The 19,898-nt window shown below is 56.9% G+C and overlaps 1 protein-coding gene across 1 annotated transcript in view; it reads right to left on the bottom strand.

Moving 5' to 3' along the window:
- Window positions 1-9,690: 9,690 nt before the first annotated feature.
- LOC111157608 (ADP ribosylation factor GTPase activating protein 3) overlaps window positions 9,691-19,898 on the bottom strand; it is a 49,256-nt gene continuing 39,048 nt past the window's right edge. The window contains exons 14-17 of the mRNA XM_022519166.1: window positions 19,315-19,438; window positions 18,580-18,670; window positions 12,233-12,354; window positions 9,691-10,764 (exon numbers count right to left, since the gene is read on the bottom strand). Coding sequence (XP_022374874.1) covers window positions 10,747-10,764; window positions 12,233-12,354; window positions 18,580-18,670; window positions 19,315-19,438 — 355 coding nt within the window. The 3' untranslated portion in view covers window positions 9,691-10,746. The remainder of the gene's footprint in view (window positions 10,765-12,232; window positions 12,355-18,579; window positions 18,671-19,314; window positions 19,439-19,898) is intronic.

Below are 19,898 nucleotides of genomic sequence, written 5' to 3'. Positions count from 1 at the left end.
GGGTTTACGGGGAGAAGCCATGGTGCCATCTTCGAAAACAAGCCACCGGCCCTCCTATCCTAGCTGGCAAAGTTGCATCCCTACTGCAGTGGGGAGGCAGGATCTGATTAAATCAGTCTATTTCCCATTGTCATCCTTCCAGATCCTTCCTCTTCCGGCTGCTCTGGGGAAGCATTGCACCTGCAGGTTTGCTGCCCGGGGCACGCAGTTCACTGTCTGGTTTTCCAGCCTTCTCCTACTCCCGTGTTCATGCTCACCATGTCATTTGGAGTTATAGAATCCCTATGTCTCATTGCAGCCCCACATTTATGACTGAGGGAGTCACTTGGAGCCGTGGATTCCGGCTCTGAGTTGGAGGGCTATAATGCGATACTATAGTGATAAAGAAAACTCAAATTTAACACATGTAAACTCTAAAAGGCAAATGACATGCAAATGCATCTGGCTGAGGTGAACCAGCCAGGACGGTCCTTGGGGCTCCCGTGCTACCTTGAGGGCAAAGATTATTAAGAACACGGGGAGATATCTGTGAAGTATCATTATCAAACTCGCATCACACATTGGTGAATTTATGTCACAAAATATTTGTTGCTTTTTTCTCTACGAGGGCGAACTCCCTAGAGGACCCCTGGATAGGCGACTAGGGGTCTGCCCAAATTGTTGAATCGCCTTGCTCTGGGGGCTGGAGACCAGATCAGCTGTGGTCTCTCTGCCTTGGGGGTCTCATGATTTTGCAAGGAGGCATGCGGCTCTGGAAAAAAGTTTGTAAAGATGAAGCAGGGGTGCTTCGGGGCCAGGCAGGCCTTGGCAGCCAGAGATGGGGGCTCTGAGCTGGGCTCCTCCATTTACTAACTGTCCCACCCCATATGGTCTGACAGCCTTGGTTCCTTCACCTGCGTCTCAAGGGTGAGAGTATCTCATGGGTTTTCAAAGTCCCTGCACAGAGTAGATGCTCAGGCAATGTGCCCCCTCCCTCTGGAGGGCACCCTCCACTCTGCTGCCCTGAGCCCTCCCCCTTCATCCCAGAGCACCCCTACCCAACGGTGTGGTGCCCATGGGAGCCCCAGTTCTTCTTCTCCTCCTCCTTCTTAAGATCTTATTTATTTATATGACGGAGAGAGAGAAGCAGAGCATGAGTGGGAGGAAGGGGCAAAGGGAGAAGGAGACACAGACTCCCCGCTGAGTGCAGAGCTCTAGGCAGGCTCCACCCCAAGACCCCAAGATCACACACAACCGAGCCCCAGTCAGACGCCTAACCGACTGAGCTACCCAGGGAGTACTCTGGGAGCTGGGACACCACCCTTAGGCCACTTTTGATTGGTCGGGGGGCAGGTCCCAACCGAATGAAAGCCAATCAGAGTCCTTTCCTGGGAGTCTGGGTAGCCCGGAACCAGGAGGGCTGGCGCAGAGGGCGACGCCTGGCGGCAAGTCCAGGAGCTGCAGGCCAGGGGCTCCTGCGGTTCAAGGAAGCAGTCGGCGGGGAGGGAATGGGGGGTGGGGGGCAGAAACTCGGGGAGAAGTTGCCGCGCACGCGGGAGCACCTGCGTCTGGCTATTTCTGAGGCCCGTATAGCCATCTGTCCTCTCCCAGCTTCAGATTCGCTCCCCAGCCCCTCCACGGGGTCTGGGGGGACCCCCACGGCAGCATCCGCTCTCATTCACCCCCCTGGGAGGCCACCCTCGGCCTCTGTCCCAATCTTCCTCCCCACAGCTTGGGTGGATAAAGTCGGTTTTCTGGGAGATTTACCCGGTGACAGGCCACCGTGCAGGACTCCCATGTCCTTCCCTGTCACCCCCTGACGCCACCCCCACCCCCACCAGCACACACCAGCGTCCCAGGCCCTCTCTCCCACTGCCCCCAGACCCTCCTCTTTGCACAAAGCACCAAAGCCAGCCTGAGTTGCCCATGGGGACCACCCGAGGTTCTGCAAACAGGAACCTGGCTTCTCTATTCACCTGATGCCCAACCATGGAGGAATTGGGGTTCTCCACCCAGAGAGGCTGTGCAGTGTTCTCCCGGGAACCAGAATCTTCTCTGATCCGTGGCCCAGTCTCCTCCCCTCCCCCATAGCTGGGGCCCGCGCTTTCTGCTGAGCCTGGCAGGACAGGTGGCTGTGGCAGGGGGGAACCGGGCCTGACAGTCCATCTCACGGAAGTCTTGGCCCCTGTGCCCTGGTGGATTGGGCCCTCCCTTGGCTCCTGAAAGGCAAATTGCAGGGTGAGGCCTCCTGGGTAACGCCCAGCCTCGCACAAGAAATGGGACAAGGTGGCGTGCCCTCTTCCCACCCCTGGGAAGCCCTCTTTGTCCCTGACTTTGTCTTCTGCCTGCCAGGGCCTTGGAGGACTCAGCAGGTGGTGCCCGGGTGGCCCATGGCCAAGCTGGCTCGGTGGGCAGAGACTCAGGTTGAGATGCCTGATGGGACCAGGCTGCGGTGTCCACCTTAGGGCCTCCAGGGACCACTAATGCCACAGCCCTGAAATGCGGCTTTGTTCTTGAACAGCTCTCTTTCCTAAATGAGTCTCATTGACAGAGGAAGCTAGGAGTGGGGTGGCCTCTGGGTCTCTGGTGAAGTCCCCAGGTTCCTAGGGGACACGTCTCTCTAAACTGCTGTCCCCTGGCCACCTCCGGCCAGGCAGGCTTCTCCATCACCCTTTGGGGCTAGCCACAGGTTTCTCTGGTCCGAGAGAAATTCAGGGATCTCAGGCACTGTCCCAACATTAGCCATGTCCCTGTCGAAAGCTATTGGGCATTGGGCCCCTGGGACATGACTTCGTGACTCTGAGTCCCCAGGCCTTCCTGGTGGTCTGTCATTAGTGTACCTCTGAGCCCTGTCGTCTGGGGACGTTTTGGTGACTTGGTTCTTAAGGTGACCACAGCCTCCCCTCCTGGCCCTCTACTCCCTGAGCATGTTCTGCCTCTGAGACCCGCCTGAGGGCCGATCAGAGGCTTGGAGCCTCGGCCGGTGGGGCTGACTGGGCGGGCCGCTTGGCGAGGGCCTGAACTGCGGACCGGAGCATGTCCGCTGCCGACCTACCTACAGTCTGCTCGTGTCCGCCTTCAGATGTGGTGCTGTTCTGGCTCCCACTCAGCACACGACTTTACAGGAAAGTTTCTTGAGCTGCCTTGACCAAGTGACTTCACACAGCCCTGAGCCAGAGGGGCATTTATGCAAAACCCACAAAACTCAAACCTTGCGACAGACCGTGGGGAGCGCCCTGAGAAGGCACACACGCGGGCATATTCTCTGCAAAATTCAAGGAAGTGAGACATTTCCTATCGCAATCGGTCAATCCCGCCATCTTTTTCCACACTGACCCCACTTGCCTCTGCAGCTCTCCCTGGGCGTGGGCATCGGGCGAGCTCTGGGGTGGGCAAAATTATGTTGATACCCAGCTACAGAGAAGCTGAGTCTGGCTGTCTACGGTTTGGGTTGGGTGGGATGCATTTGTGTGGTTTGTACTCACCACTCTGTCCCCCCAGGTACAACCACACAAATGGTGTCCCATGGTGATGAGACGACATCCCCCAGGCCAGGCCCAGAAGACATACGGGTAACGGGGGAGACATGCAGCACTCCCAGCGGTGTGTAACGTACAGTGTTCTACCAAGCTTGAAACATACAGAGCCACAGGCCAGCTGGAGGAATATTCTTCCAAACTCCGGGCAGGTCAAAGCGTATGCAGGGAACTAAATGGTCACCAACGCGTGGCCAAAACTATCAATGATAAAATAATAATAATAATAATATTAGTTTCAATCAACCATGCTGGAATCAGGCTGAATTAGCGTTCTGTTCTGTCAATAAAAAAATAATATTTCAAGATGGTCATTTTACAAAGAGGCGATCAGAGAGTATACAGGTCAAAAAAAAGTTTAAAAAAGTTAAAAAAGTATCATAGAAATGCATTGGGCACCTCTAGTGAAACCGTGTTAAGTTTTTGGATCTTATCATTATTTCTTTACTCTTAATATTCACTTCAGTACCTCACTTGGTATTCACGGTTTTGCATCTTTTTCTCTCAGAAAGAGGCATCCAGACGGTCCGTGTAGTGTCAGGCTGTGCCCTCCTGCAGGGACGCTCCCTGTAGTAGAAGGGGGCCTTCCTGGGTCAGCCGGGGTCTCGCTCCATCTTGTCAAATGTCACAGGGAGGGTCTGCTCCGGCTCACTGCCCAGCGGCTGGATTATATCCAAGATCCAGGTGAGTCCTGCCCCGGAGTTAAGAAGCCCCAAGCGGTCCCCGAATGTCACCAGACTTACCCCCTTCTTGTTCTCCGACTGTTTCTCTTGCTGGAATCCCGCGCTTGTTTAAGAGATGCAGTACTGTTTCCTGTCTCTCTGAGGATTCTTTTTTTTTTTTCCAAGATTTTATTTATTTATTTATTTGACAGTGAAAGACACAGCGAGAGAGGGAACACAGGCAGGGGGAGCTGGAGAGGGGGAAGCAGGCTCGCCTCGGAGCAGCGAGCCCGATGTGGGGCTCGATCCCAGGACCCTGAGATCAGGACCTGAGCTGAAGGCAGACGCTTCACGACTGAGCCACCCAGGCGTCCCTCTCTGAGGATTCTAATTATGTTAAAATTTTTTTAATCTCCTGCAACATCACCTCCTTCCACATCTTCTTGTTTATGACTGTGTTCATTCTTCACTTTACGTACGTTCCCAAAGCGTCTGGTAACCCTCAGCGTCCGCTCGTACTTAAGGAAGGGGCACCGGCACGTCATGTTTGCACTCTGGGCCCCTGCCCGGGGTGTATGCGTTGTGGGAGTTACTGTAAGGTAGACCAGATGGACCATTCTATTGGGAGAACTGCTGATGCCAGTATTTTGGGGTCTTTTCTCTTGGGGGGCTCAGATTACCAGAGAAGGATGTTACAATCCTTCTCACAAACAAAAATTCCTGTTTTGCCTAGAGGGCAGCAATCCTGGGGCCAAGGGGAGGACCAGGGGTTTTATGGAAGGTAAAATGGCCCTCACAGATGCCCATGCCTTAATCCCTGGAATTTGTGAATATGTTTTTTTTTTTTTAAAGATCTTATTTATTTATTTGAGAGAGAGAGAGAGCAAGCATGAGTGGGAAGGGGGAGGCAGAAGGAGCAGACTCCCCGCTGAATAGGGAGCCCAAGGCAGGGCTCAATCCCAGGACCCCAGGATCATGACCTGAACCGAAGGCAGACCCTTAACCGACGGAGCCACTCAGGCACCCGCAGAATTTGTGACTATGTCATAAAGACAAAAGGAGCTTTACAGGTACAATGAAGGATTGTGGCCTGCTGCTGGCTCTGCGATGGGGAGGTTCCGGCTGCAGAGGGCGGCAGGAAAGCCGGCAGGAAAGCCGGCAGGAAAGCGGGACTTTGGTCCCAAAGCTGCAGTGAGCTTCCAGGAATGGGACTCCCCGCTGAGTCCACAGCCAGGAACACAGCCCCTCCCCACCCCAGGCAGGTGTCAGGCCGCCTCCCACCTCCCTCTGACTTCTGCAGGGGACCAGAAGATGTCACTTGGGCATAAGAATTACTTTGAGCTGGAGGCAAATGAGAATCGAGAATCGACAGAGGCAGAAAGATGCCGCCCCGGAGCTTCCTTTATCTGCCTAAAAGCAGAAACTTTGGAAACCTGGGATGGCCATGAGTCCCCTCTCGGGGGACATTTTGTACCAGGAAGGAAACAGAAAGTCAGCTCCCAGATGCACCTGCACCAACGGACCTTCGTCCTGGAGCTCCCCGGGGACCCTCACCGGTTCACGATCTGTGGCCCTTGGAAGCCCAAATCCCTGTTCCGTTGTCCTGCCACTTCTCCAGGGATGCACTCACGTCTGGTGAAAGCCCTGTGGGAGCCCAAGTCCCACCCGCTCCGCGGAGCTGCTCGCTGTGGGGCCTGCTACGTGCACGCGCATCGCGCACGCCCCCGTCCACCTCTGGTTGGTTTCCTCCTGGCGGTCTGACGTTCATCTTCTTTTCCGGCCTTCCAGCCAGAAAGCCTAGAAGGGTGGAAGGAAAAAGAACTTCCTTCACTACACTTAGCACACTGACGCCAGAGAGGAGGCCTCAGGGCCATGTTTGGGCCTCCCAGACCCTCCCCTCCAAAGCCCGAGGGACCCGAGGGGTGAGCAGGACAGAGGTCCCCATGGTGCCTGCATTCGGGGGGCAGGACCGGGCTGGGGGAGCCCGCTGGGGCGCTGCGTGATGGTGAGCCGGGTGTACCCGAGGGCACACAGTAGGCACTTTGGGGAGTGAGCGGGGCAGGGGCCTCGCCCATCCCCCCGAGCTGTGGGCCTTGCAGGGGACCCCTGAGGGGAGCCCATGCATTTCTTGGTTTCTGCCTGGTTTGAAGGATAAAGTGATGAGATCATCATCACCTGTCACAGACTCCTTGCCTCCAGCACCGGCTCTGAGGGCTCCTTCCCAGCAAAGTTGGCTCCTGGGGATAGGCCCGGAGGAGGGTCAGAGTCCGGCCACCCCAGGGCTGTGGGGGCGGTGCAGGGTCTGAGACCTGGGATCCTTGGGCCACGCTGAGGAATCTGGGACTCAGAGCAGAAAGGAGCCAGGAGGGTCTCAGCTGGGAAGACGGGAGCCATGTGAGGTTCCAGGGCCACTCCGCAGGGACTGAGCCGCTGCAGCGGGCTGGAGGAGGGGCGGGTGGCTGCGGCGACCTCCAGGACCTGGGGCTGGGGACACTCCGGAAGGAGGCTCTGCAGACCCACAGGCTGCCTGTGCGTAGAAGGTGCTGCCTGCATTCCTAGGGTTCCAGGGAGGGGTGTCCTGGGGGTTCCACAAGAACATCCAGAACCTAACTTGAATGCCTGGCAGTATTGGCCTGAGGCGGAGCCCCATGTGCCCGGCAAACCCACGCCGTCCCTAAGCATGGCCCGGGCTGTGTGCAGCTGCTGGGGGCACACCCCGAGGGACACCAGGACCCCGGGCTGGGGTGTGTGGTGCAGATGTAGGTGCAGCTGACCAGGCCGCGGGAGAGTCAGAGGGGGCCAGGGAGGAACTGGGGGTTAGGAGACTGGGTCATGTCTTTTGCAGGTGCCGGGACAGAGAATCAGGGCTTCGGGGCACAGCTGGGATACTCACCTGGGCCACCCCCGAAAACCCAGCTCAGGGGCTGTGGCCAGGTCCAAGAGCGGGACCAGCACAGAGGGAGGGGGAGGGAGATCAGGCGCTGGAAGCCTGTTTGCAAAACCAGCCTGTGTGGCTGGAGTCCGCTGGAGTCTGCTCCCGTGCCAGCCCTGTCTCCACCCGTCTGTCCATCCATCCATCTACGCCAGGCTGCTCTTACTTTAGGTGAGATGAATGAGCCGGGCAAGCAGAATGATAGGAACTACAAACAGAAGACAAAGGACCGAGAATGGAAGGAAGGGAGACAGCGAGTGAGCCTTCGTACGCGGATCACACGACAGAGCAAACAGGGACAGCTGAGCGGGCGACTGCAGGGTGTGGCAGGAGGGCTGGGGGAGGGCAGCTTGGCCCCGTCCCAAGTGCTGGAGGAGCTGCCCTGACACTGGGAGGCCACAGTCACCCCAGGTCCCACACCCGATGCCAGTGTGCCTGTGTCCTCATCTTGCCCCAGTGGCACAGTCCACCATGTGCCCTGTGCCTTGGGAGCCGGGTATGAGCAGGAAGAGGGCTGGAACACACCAGAATGGGGGTGGGGGTGGCAGCAATGGCCTGAAACTCCCATATGGGGAGTCTGTCTCCTGTCATCCTGCACATCACCCTCGGGGGCGGCGGGGAGGGACGGTTGGCCGGATACGTGCCAGGCACCGTTCTGGCACAGCGGGAATCAGGGACCAGGATGGAGCAGCAGCCTGCCCTGGGGAAGCTCTGTGTTCTAAGGGAGCTGGGAGGACAATGCCAGTGGCCTGGAAACACACAGAAGAGAGAGGGAGGTCTGGGAAAGGAGGGGGCAGCAGACTGCCCCTGGGAGATCAGGGTCATGGAGGTTACTTTAGAGAAGACTGCTCCTGGGGAAGGAGACTGGAAGATAAGGTCCTGGGGCACAGAAAGGGACACAGTGGGTTAGCAGGGGCAGTGCAGGGGGGAGGGTGAGGATCCCAGCTTGTGCTCTGGGACGGGCGGGGCCAGTGAGCAGACCCCAGGCTGCAGGGACCCCAGGCTCTGGGTGTGCGAGACTCTGGGTGCGCCTTGGGGGTGGTGCTGCTGGATTCCTGAGAGGGGCGGGGGGTCATATCTGACCACCAGGTTTCCAGGCTGAGCAGCTAGAAGGGTAGGAAGGGCGCAGTGGGCAGGGCAGGGCAGGGGTGCAGGGCTTACTCCTGCCAGCTGGCGGGGGTGGGGGGGCCTGAGCCCAGAGGCCAAGAGAGCTCAGGCTGCCTCCTCTTCCTCCTGGGGGCCTGGTGGTGGGAGGTAAAAGCCGGGGGAAGCCCTCTCCCCACTACACCAGCTACACAGGCCAACCGCTGTGTTCACGGCTGTGTACCTACTTCCCAACGGCTCTTCAAGGTGATCAAAAAATTCTGCATTTCCAAGGAGAATTTGTTCTGCTCAAGGCTGTGAAAATAAGCCCCGCCCCCTGACTTTCTCAGTTTCTCAGAAACATCATCTGGTCCTTACTGGCTTTGTTCCCAAGAACTGCAGCACAATAAACACCTTTTTTGAAAGTACCCAGCTTCACCCTTCAGCCCAGCCTGGGCCGGTTTCCACCAGACCCACCAAGTGGGGTAGCACCATTTCCTACAATCCATAGGTCCAAAACATGTTTTGTTAGAACAATTATTAACTAATATCCTTACTATATATGAAGCATTCACACTGATACTGAAACCAAACGAACACCAGGGCCCTGGATAAACAGGTCAGGACCACAAACACAAGTCACGTGCGTGCGCACACGCACCCCCACAGACAGTGGGGGGAGGGGGTGAGCCCCACAGCCAAAGGCACTGAGAGGTCTCCTCTGAACACCTGTGACAGTTGGGCCATCAAACCAGGTACAGGAAAGCCCAGAAAGGGTGCCCAGGTCAGGCTGGGGATGGGGCCCCTCCAGGCCTTTCCTTGGAAGCAAGTTCAGGGATGGGGAAACAGCCAGGCCATGTGGGCTGCAACCCCCTCCCCCCGAGATGGAATGAGCCAGGCCCCAGCCTGGAGTGGGGCTAACCCAGGGTGGGGATTTTTTAAGAGACACTGTTGTGGACTGCACTGTGTCCCCCCAAAATTCGTATGTCCAAGCCGTAATTCCCAGAGTGAGTGTATTTGGAGGTGGGTCTTTAAGGAGGTCCTTAAGGTTAAGAGAGGTGAGGCCCAGATTGTAGAGGGCTGGTGCCCTTGCGAGAGGAGAGGCTGCTGGAGGACAAAGCGGCGGCAGCCTTCCAGGAGCCAGGGGGAGAGACCTCTCCAGAAACCACCCCTGATGCCACCATGATCTTGGGACTTCCGGTGGGACCTTCAGCGGTGTGAGAAACTCCAGACGCTCTGTTGAGCGCCCCAGGACTGTGTCTCCTTGTCACAGCAGCACCTCGGGCGTGGAGGAGACCACTGTGCGCGTCCTCACTTTCAACAAGGACAACCCGCCTGCCACCTCCCGGGCTACAACATGACACCCAACATCCACTAGAAACAGGTGCATTCGTAGTTACGTCACGATTCAACTGTGCGCCCACGTTATACCAGGAGCCCTGCGTTACCAGATTCATTACAAAAGTTTTTGTAAAAAAGAAAAAAATAGGCAACACAATCTGCTGCAAGGGTTTATTATGTTTAGTCTACAAATTTGATCTTTTAAGAAAAATTCACAAAATATTCAGTGGAAACCACATTTCTGGTTCATCAAATTTCAAATATATTTTACTGTGCTGAACAATATATTCTAATGCTGTCTAAAACACAGCTAAATTATTTGTCTTTATTCATTTATACACATTCTGTAATTTTTTGAAAACCAAGATTAAGATAAAAAATATTAACAAAACTACCCAGTTACAACTACTCTTCTCCCATACACTGAAGTCTTTTCCATGGGTCTATCTTCCTCTTCATTTTGAACTCTGCGAGCTCTCTGTTTGTGAATGCACTCAGGGAATTCTCACCTCCCAGGTCCCATCGGTTCAAACAATACCATGTGGAAAGACTGATTCCCTTGGCAATGCAGAAGCTTAGGTTTGTTAAAAGTACTCACTGAAAATTATTTTTTAATTTATAGATCATACAAAATAAACATTTACAAAGGGACAGACGACTTTCAACATTATTTTGAAATCCCCTTAATATGCGTAAATATAAGTGAAGCAATCTGTCAAATTAGACATTTTTGGTCTTTTGTTTTTATTCTTTGCTTCTTTCTGAAGGAAATGCATGCTGTGCATTTTGTTTCTCCAGGTCCCTGGAGCATCGGCGGCTCGTGGGGCCCTCGGTCCCTAGGTCACTCAGCACCGAGACCCGAGACCCCCCGACCCCCACAAGGAAGGCTCTGTCCTCGGAGTGGGGAGAAGCCCTGGTCTCCAGGCCCTCCGGCTGCTGGAACTAGATTCCACAAAAATCAAGCAAGGATATGCACGCCTCTGCCCAAATGCGGGGCGTGTGCAGGAGGAAATGCACAATAGGAATTACAATAAAGCTTCTACTACATCAAAAATGAGAATTTCTCCAAAGAAATGCTAAAAATCAGTAATGCATATATACCATGTGACAAAGTAGCAAAACAATCTGCTGGTCCCAGCTGCGGTCTGCGATGTGGTCACTGGATCACAGAGGGAGGAGCTTCCCCGGGGAACAGGTATCAGCCGCGGGCGTATTAGGAGCCATAGCGATCCTGCCGGGAGAGAACCGAGGAGGGCGGATTCGCGCTGGGTGTCCTCGCAGGGAGCACACTACACGGCCTGGCTGGCTCGCGTTCCCCCACCCGCCACGGTAACTGGAAGCTTCGTGGCCCTGGCTTCCTGAGCCACAAGAGCACCCTTCCCCCACCTCTGAGTGGCATCTGCGGCTCCGCGCTGTGGGACGTGGGGGGAGTATCTGCGGGGTGAGCCCCTGGGAGGCAGGTGTCAGGGGAGGGCAGGGGCGCACACTGGAGCCTGAACCCTGAAATGCTGGCTCAGCCAAGCCGTCTCCCACGGAAGCCACTTGGCCTTGCACGTCTGCTTCTGCAGCCAGGAAATAAAGCTATGGGGGGTGACCTAGACCACGGGGATGACCTTCCACAAGCTACAGATGTCACCTGCTTGGAAGGACTGGCGTGGGCTCAGCGGACCTCAGGGACATGAAAGATCCTGGGGATTCTAACCCACGGTTATAAGGGCAGTGAGAAGAGCAAGAGCCGTCCCCACCCCCCACCCTGGGAAGCCCCTCCAGAGGCACCAGAGCCACATCCATTAGGTACTGCTGCCCCTGGTCAGGTTTTGGTGTTAATAATAGCATCCCGGAGCGGGGGGGGAGCTCCTGGGGGGCTCAGGGGGTTAAGCGTCTGCCTTTGGCTCGGGTCATGATCTCAGGGTGCTGGAATTGAGCCCCACATCAGGCTCTCTGCTCAGTGGGGCGTCTGCTTCTCCCTCTGCCCCTCCCCCCTGCTTGGGCACACATGTGCACTCTCTCTGTGTCAAATAAATAAAATCTTTAAAAAAAAACCAACCCAGGCGCCTGGGTGGCTCAGTGGGTTAAAGCCTCTGCCTTCGGCTCAGGTCATGATCCCAGGGTGCTGGGATCGAGCCCTGCATCGGGCTCTCTGCTCCGCGGGGAGCCTGCTTCCTCCTCTCTCTCTGCCTGCCTCTCTGCCTACTTGTGATCTCTGTCTGTCAAATAAATAAATAAAATCTTTAAAAAACAACCAAACAAAAAAAAACAACCCTAGGAAATGCTTGTAACAAAACATCATAGAAAGTGTCAAATCATATATACAATATAATCCCGTTTGAATTTTAAAAGGATATGGACAGGAATCTGAAACTAACATGAAATATACTAAAGCATTAACAGAAGTTTTCCTCATGAGGGGGGTAATAGGTCATTTTTATTTCCCTCTTACTATTTCTCTGTCCCAATAAAGGAAAGTAAGTCAGGATTACGACAACCCCTGTAACCGTTCCCCAAGGGTCACCAACCAGAAAATGTAAACAAGAATAAAACGAGTTTCTGGTGTTCACGACCGCCTGCGTCACTGTCGCACGCGTATCAGTGAAGACTATGAAATCGAATCTGCCGGCAGTTGAAGCGTGGCCCAAATCTCACTTTCGAAGCTTTGAGCCACCACCCCGCTCCACTCCCGTCGCCCCAGCGTCACCGACCTGAATGGAAGTCATGACTCCGTTAGCAAAGACCGAGAGCTTCCCAGCCACGGACCTCACTCCCTGCTTGAACTGGGCCATGTCGGGCGCCGTGGGCAGCACGTTTGCGAGGCTGTAGTTTCCTGCACACAGAGCAGATCCCACTGTCACTCTGCAGCTGCGACAGACAGCACGGCCACTGCCCCGGGCCCTCGATGACCTCAGGGAACGTGGGGTCCCCTCCCCTCCCACTGCCCACGAGCAGCGGTTGTGGTTATGGGCGAGGAAGCCTGCACTGGGGTCAGGACTTGGTGCCAGCCTCACCACGAACCAGCCACAAGACGCCACCTGAGAGGAGACGCAGTGCTGGGCCTTGTGGCCAACAGGGGTTCAAAGGTGGCCCTGCCACTTTAAAGCTGTGTGTCTGTGGAGAGCTTCCTCACCGTCTCTGGGTTCCTGGTCTCCCCCCGAGGGTGTTCAACACCAGATCCGACAGGTAAGTACTCGGTAAAGGGCGGATGGGCAGACATCTCTACTTCGCTTGTGCTTTCTGTGCAAGCCCCCTCCCTTCTTCCGGGGAGCCCCCGGGACTCCGGTCAGGGGGGTGGGCATGGGACCCAGGCCTGGCTGATCAGAGCCTTCCTGGGCCTTGTGATTCCCCAAGGGAGAGGAGCTGTCCGCTTGCTCCAGGGTCACCGGTGGGGCCAAGGCCCTGCTGCAGCCACCAAAGCCCTCACTCGCCAAGTGTGGGGGTGGGGAGAGGAAGCACGCCGCAGGACAGGAGGGAGGGTCCCCAGGGAGGCAAGCCAGAGCCTAAGTGTCTCCCTGAGGCTGTTCTGAGACTCTGAGCTGGAGCCCCGCTCACTGGGTAGAGCCAGACGCCCTGCCTTCCTTGCCGAGGCCACCGCGGCTGGGTTTCTCGGCATCCGCGTTGGGTACCCAACACAAGCAGAGGCGCTGTTTCCGCCGACGCAGGTGAAGAGCGTCAGTGTTATCACGATAAGGGGTGTGAACCCCAAGCTGACAAGCAGGCTCTCGTGGTGGGCCTTTGTCACGGCGGTGTCACGAGGAGCGGGAGGGGCCCGGGGGGCCCCAACCCTGCAGGTCCTCTGGGGAGCCACGCCCAGCGGCCCCACACCGCCCACGTGCACCCACCTGCCCCTTCAGCAACAGAAGCCAGTCCCCTTCCCAAGAACACACAGAAGGGATGAGTGTATTCTTCTGTAAGGACGCCGCCCGGAAGGGACGTTGTGTTAACCCACAGCACGGCTCCCGAGTCCACCATGCAGGGAGGGGGCCTTTGCTAATAACAGAGTGGAGGCCCAGCCCAGCCACTGGATCTCAGGTTCAAATCCCAGCCCAGCCATTAAAGCTGGGTCTTTAGAGCAAACAAGGAGCCAGCGTGAGATCCTGAGTACACAAGGGCCGGGTCCCAGCCGCGCCATCACCCGGCAAGGCCCCAGGGGGCTGGAAGGGTCTGGAGCAGGGGTTGCGGTGGGGACAGCAGGAGCACGTCCACCTACAGTTTCCAACTGGAGAAATGTGTGAGGAGGCGAGCGCAGCTGAGGCAGACGCTCTGGGCTATGACCCCTCCCTGACCACGTGCAGCCCGCAGGGGCCCTGACGTGACACCAGCTTCCCAGCGTCACTCTCCCACCCTTCCCCAGTTCTAACCCCACAAAAGGTGTGTCCAGGTGACAGAGTTCTGGTCACTGGTGTTAAGCTGAAGTGCCTTACAGGGCTGGGGCCTGCTGTTTCCTCGCCCTCTTCCTCCTTCCTGCTGCCTGGGATGCAGGTGTGATGCCTGGGGCTCGAGCGGCCATAATTGGCGTGAGGTGAGGTACAACGTGGAGGTCATGAGCAGTAAGGAGGAAAAGGGCCTGGCTCCGTGGCATCTGGGAACATCGTGCACGTCCCGAACTGTCCCCCAGAATCACACGTAAGAGAAACAAACTCGGGTCTGATTTAGCCTCTATTAACATGCACCTTCCTTCCTTCCTTCAACCTCACTAACGAGCTAAGCCCCCGGGAACGTAAGCAGCCTGCTAACTCCCAGAGCAGCTGCCAGGTCCCCGGCAAGGAGGTGCCTTACCACCCTCCGCCCGCGGCCCTGGGCTCGACTGGAGGTCTGCTGCGGGTGTGAAGCCTCCTTCCTCTGCGGGCGTCTGGGTGCCGTGTCCCCGCTGAGGGCTGCAGCACCGGCTAAGTGCTCGGCCGCACACGGGGCTCCAGGAAATGACAGCCCGAGCTGCTTCCTCAGGAAGAGGCTCCCCGACCCGGGGTCTAGGTCAGGTGCCCCATCTCGCTGCTATCCGTTCCCAAAATGGCCCCAGAGGGCTCCGTGCTAAGGACATCAACAAAAGACCCTCTTTTCCAGAGCTCACTGCCTTCAGAGGAAGGCGGACAATCAACTGACAACAATAGGAAGAGAGCGCGGCCACAGTCAGAGCCCGTCTTGGCATCTCTGCTGCGGAGCCTAAGCCCGTGGCAGGGGAGGGGATGCGTCTGAGTGTCCCCAGGAGGCTTCTGGACCAACTGGCTGTTGGGGGGTGGGCAGTTGCTGGGAAAGAGAGAAATGAAAGATGACGGACTCCCAGGATTCTGGCTCGAGCCACCAGAAGATGGCAAGAGGGGAAGAGGCCCTGGAGGGTCCAGGCCTGGGCAGAGGCCATCAGTGTGGAGGCCCCACGTCGAGTCCGGAAGGCCGGGGACACCAGCGAACACTTGCCCGCGCCACTGTGGGTCGGCAGGGGTCTGCCTGGCACAGCCGCTCGAGATGCAGGCTTGGGGGTGGCCCTCGACACAAGCTTCCAGAAGCCTCACAGCAGAGCAGGCGCAGGCGTGCACCGGCTCTCACAGCTCGGGCGGGCAGGGCAGCCCGTCACTGCTGCCCCGTGCCGGCCCCGCGACCTCACAGCTGCCGCAAAGTTTGTTCCTGGCTGTGCTGGAAGGGGCGCTGACACGGCCCCAGAGCACCCATGTGCTCCGCAGACCCCAGGGGCTTTCTCTGCGCCCGGCGTGCAGAGACGAGGTCGGACAGGTCCTGTCCCGGGTAAGGGGAGAGGGTCCTCGGAAGGCCTGGCTCCGGGGAGAGGACAGGGCGGTGCGCGCCACTCCGGGAAGGGCAGATGGGAGCCAGGCACCAGCCGGCGCTGGGTGGCAGAGCTGCACCCCAGCCAGGGGCAGGACTGGACCCCACTGTGACCAGGGTGAACTCTGAAAACCCAGCGGGAAGCAGGGACGGGCGGGAGGGCGGCTCTGTAGGGCCGGAGCGGGAGGAGTGCAAGGCAGTTCCCCGCTCCTCGAACAGTAAGGCTGCGGTGGAACATCATGTACCCATTTCCCCGGAACAGAGACGAACGGAGAGAAAGGAGGTCCTCGGTGACAGGACTGCCGAGTTTCGGAAGGAACAGAGCGCCGCGGGGGCACCGTTCGCGACCAGCCGAGCAGCCCCGTGGACGTCACCAACACTCTGGTCTGCCACCGAATCTGGGCTGGCAAGGCCACCACACATCTGTGACGCAGGACAAACATGGTCACCCACGGACCAGACAGAACCACCAGTGCTCGGAGATCTGCAGGCCCTGAAGAGGCCGCGTGCCTGGGCTCGGGGCCTGAGTGAGGAGGAAGTGGGGGGTGGCCAAGGCGCCCCGAGGGGACAGGAGCAAACACGCGGGAACCTGAAGGGCGCAAGGAGCCAGCGTGGAAGAACCACCCTGAGGGGACAGGCTTCTGCCCAGAGCCACTTCTGCTCCAGTGCTGCTCCCAAAGGGGCCTCTGCTGTCCTTCCACGCCCTCAGGAGCCGCCTCGCAAGTCAGCATGGTTGATGGCAGTCCCACGTCCCCCAGCTGACCCTGCTCTGGGTGTGACCACGGGGACCGACGCTGGGCCAGACGGGCTGTGGGTGCGAGCAGCTGTTTCTCATCTGGCCCTTTCAAGACCCTGAAAGGGAAATGCCCTCAGTAAACGTCAGGACTCCCGGGTTAACCACATCCCCAGGAAGCATTTTACTCCACCAGGAGGCCTTTCAGATCCGGACCTGTCCCCCCCACCACAGAGAAATTATAAAGGTTTATCAGGATCTACTCAAGGACACTGATGTGTCACAGACGGGAAAGCTTCCAACGTGAGCAACACAGAACAGTCCCTTAATCCAGCTTCTGCTGTTTGCTGAAACACACTCTAAACAAGAAGGAAATATTTAATAAGAGCTGTTCGATGCCCTTGCATTTGGGGAAGTTCCTGAAGGCAACTTTTAAGACGGGCTTGACGGAAGAGCCTCAGTGAGGGAGGCCAGGGTCGGAGCTGTGGGCTTGGACAAGGGAGAGAGGGCGGGGGGCCGGGGAGGGGAGGAGTCACCCTCCGTGGGCATGCCAGGGGGCACTCTCACCTTGACCGTGAGTTCCCAGGACGGAGTCTGTCTGGGACCCACACAAGGCCCAAACAATTAAAGGACCTTTGTTCTCTGAAAGGGGACAGGAAAGTAAACATAGGCCAACCACAATTTTCCTTCAACAATTGGAAAGGCTGTTTTCATCTGATCTCCAAATATTTTTTTTGCTTTTTTTTTTTTTTTTTTTTCCCCTAACAAACAATGTTTCAGGGCAAAACTTCCAACAACTTGAATTACAAAAACACACACAGCTGGGTGGGGGGCGATTTTCAACAGGTCGGGTTTTCTGGGCTGATCTGACTCCTGCCAGGGCTGTGAGGTGACCCAGAACAGGCCCACGGTGGGGGGGTGGTAAGTGGGGCTGCGGAGAGCTTCCCCTCCCGGAGGGCGCAGGGCCAGCACCCCTCTGCTGGGGCAGGCCGAGAAGGAAGTTGCCCGGACAAGAGGCCAGGATGCTGAGAGCCTTGAGGTCAGAACACAGGTCTGGGAGCCACCCCTGCCCCCACCCAGACTCAGTATAGAAAACAGCTCAGAAAGACCTGACAGAGAGCCCCACCCCACTGTGTGAGGCCGAGGTACAGCATTGAGCACCCCCACCCATCCCTGGGGTCAGCGGACTCTCCAGGCTGGGACGCTCCTTCCCACAGCCCCTGGCAGTCTGGCGCGCTCACTGTGCTCCGAGGGCCACGGGATCCTCTGACATCCCCACACCCCATCTCTGAAAGTCCCAGGCACTTGGGTCTGCCCTATGACCTTCTCTCTTGAGGCCGTTTCTCACTGGACTCAGAAAACAGCTGTTGTTGGTGGCTGCTCACGCTGGTCAGCTGTGCCCGCGGGCAGCTCCTCCAGGGCCGGGAACGAGGGAGTGCAGGTGGTCCTGGGCCTGGGAGATCCCCTCCCCTTGGGGTCCCCTGCTGAGCGAGTTCCTGAAATGACCCCAGAGGACACTGCTCCTTGACCCTTAGCTGTGACACAGGAGGGACACATAGCCTTCCCCTAGCCCTGCGGCCTGGCTGAGGCTTGGGGCGGGATCCAACACGGCTCAAGGACCCAGAGGTACAAGTGGAGAGTGGCACGTCCATGGTGGGCCCGGGCTCTGAGGGGCGCTCCCTGTGGCTCCCAGACTCTCCTCAAGGGGGTCCAGACCCTAAGAGGGATGGGGGAGACAGCAAGTTCCTCTCCACCTGTCTGTTCCCAAGGCCACATTCTGCCTTCCCTGGAAGACAGAGCCTGGTGCAGTCCCCTTTCTATCTGCTTCTGCCTCCTTCGGGCCCCGCGCCAGACCCCCACGTGACTGAAGCCTCGGCGTCACCTTGTGAGGGACATACTACCCAGCCACTTCGCAGAGGAGAATCGGAGGCTATAAGTGCCATGAAAGGCTCAAGGTCTCAGGCAGGGAGTGGCCAGTGATGCTAGGAGCCCAGAGCTGTCCCCCTACAAGGCCGCGATACCACACATCAGACACCACGTTCCCATTGGACTAGGAGACCCTGTTTTAGGAAGACTTGTCAGGCAACCTAGGGGATGCTGGTGAAATGTTGTGACCTGGTTTCCTGACACACAAAGCCTGGAATAACAGTAATTTCTGCTCTCACAGAGGAGGAAAAGCATCATAGAATAGTTGCTGATAATCTTGGAAAAGTACAAAGTTTGGGGCGCCTGGGTGGCTCAGTCATTAAGCCTCTGCCTTCGGCTCAGGTCACAACCCCAGGGTCCTGGGATCGAGCCCTGCATTGGGCTCCCTGCTTGGTGGGAAGCCTGCTTCTCCCTCTACCCCTCCCCCCTGCTTGTGTTCCCTCTCTTGCTGTCTCTCTCCTCTCGGTCAAACAAATAAATAAAATCCTCAAAAAAAAGAAAGAGAGAAAGAAAAGTACGAAGTTCTGTGCAAAGAAACGGCATTGGTGCCGTGGACACAGCGGCCACCAGGCTTGTGAGCCGTCCCCCCCGCCCCCCCGACTGCCCTGCGCCCCGTACCTGCTGACTGTTTCCTCTGCTCGTCGAACAGATCGGCTGAGCTTATGGAGGAACTCGCCGAAAGCCTTTCCAGCCGAGCCCTGGCCTCATACTGGAGAAGACAAGGAATAGGAAACGTTAGGTTCCAAATACCGTGAGCAATTATGCAAAAACCATCAGCTCGGAGCCGACATCTGAGCACTGCTGAGTACGAGGGGAAAGCGGAGAGCAAGGAGGACACGTCCGTCAGTGACGCGCCCCACCCAGAGCTCGGTGCAGGTGCGCCCACGTTAGAACAAAGCCTCAGGCCCCCTTGTTGCCGTAAGATCCCTCTGCTTGGCGAGACTCCTTAAGACGCAACAACCTGAAGGTAAGTATATCTACCCTCCAAAAACATGTCTACTTCCTTTAACTTCATTAATAATAATTTAAAAATTAAGTAAATTACATCTGCATTGAAAATTGCCGGAAATTTATTCCAAAGATAGGAAATGGATGTCTGTTCAAAATACTGAGAAAGGAATTAGAGAAACATGAGACCTGGTCCCTAACTGCCAGCTGTGCATCTGGCTGGGGCTGCCTGGGGGAGTGGTCAGGAAGACCTGGGTTCGAGTCCTGATGCCAGATCCCAGCGGCAGCGGCCTCTCGTAGCCCGAGTCCACCTCGCTCTGGGCCTATCACCTCTTGCCCCAATCCTCATGTCCCTGCTCGCTTCCTGCTCTGCGGGGCCCACACGCAAACTCTCTGGACGCTTACATCAGTTTGGGCTTGTCTTCCGAAGTACATATCTGACGATATGGCTTTGACATTCCCGAACTTCTTCTGAGCCTCATCTGTATTTCCAACTGGCTCGTAGTCTGGCTTACGGCGAGCAGTAGATCTACAATGAACAACAGCCAAAACAGGAGTGACGTCAGCAAGACAATGGAATAGAAATTTTTTTACCATCATCCCCCTATAGAACACCAATTTTGGCCATCGTCCACAGGCAAGAATGCCTTTATGGGTGTGTAGGGGAGCAGCAGACAGGTCCCAGCACACTGTTGGAGCAAACAATCCAAGATCAGACCCACTGAAGAGGGTAAGAGGAACAGTTTCGCTTTGCCTGGGTCACCACCCCCCTGCCCCCCCAGTGGAACAGCTCAGCACCACTGGAGATCCGCTTGGCCCACAGTATCTCCCACGGGGGGAGGTGGGAGGGTGGTAAGTGGGTGCCTGACTTCCCAGCTGTGTGGGACACTGCACAGAAGGCCTCTTCTTTCCCACCCTACCTGGAACACTGAGGTGATCTGCATGGCTTAGGGGCTGGGAGATGCCAGAAGCACAGCAGTACTCATCAG

Source organism: Enhydra lutris, unplaced genomic scaffold, assembly GCF_002288905.1.
Source record: "Enhydra lutris kenyoni isolate GAN:26980312 unplaced genomic scaffold, ASM228890v2 scaffoldscaffold55, whole genome shotgun sequence".
NCBI classification, from domain to species: domain Eukaryota; kingdom Metazoa; phylum Chordata; class Mammalia; order Carnivora; family Mustelidae; genus Enhydra; species Enhydra lutris.
Note: the sequence above shows the minus strand (reverse complement) of the source record. Positions and strands in the feature narration are given on the sequence as shown.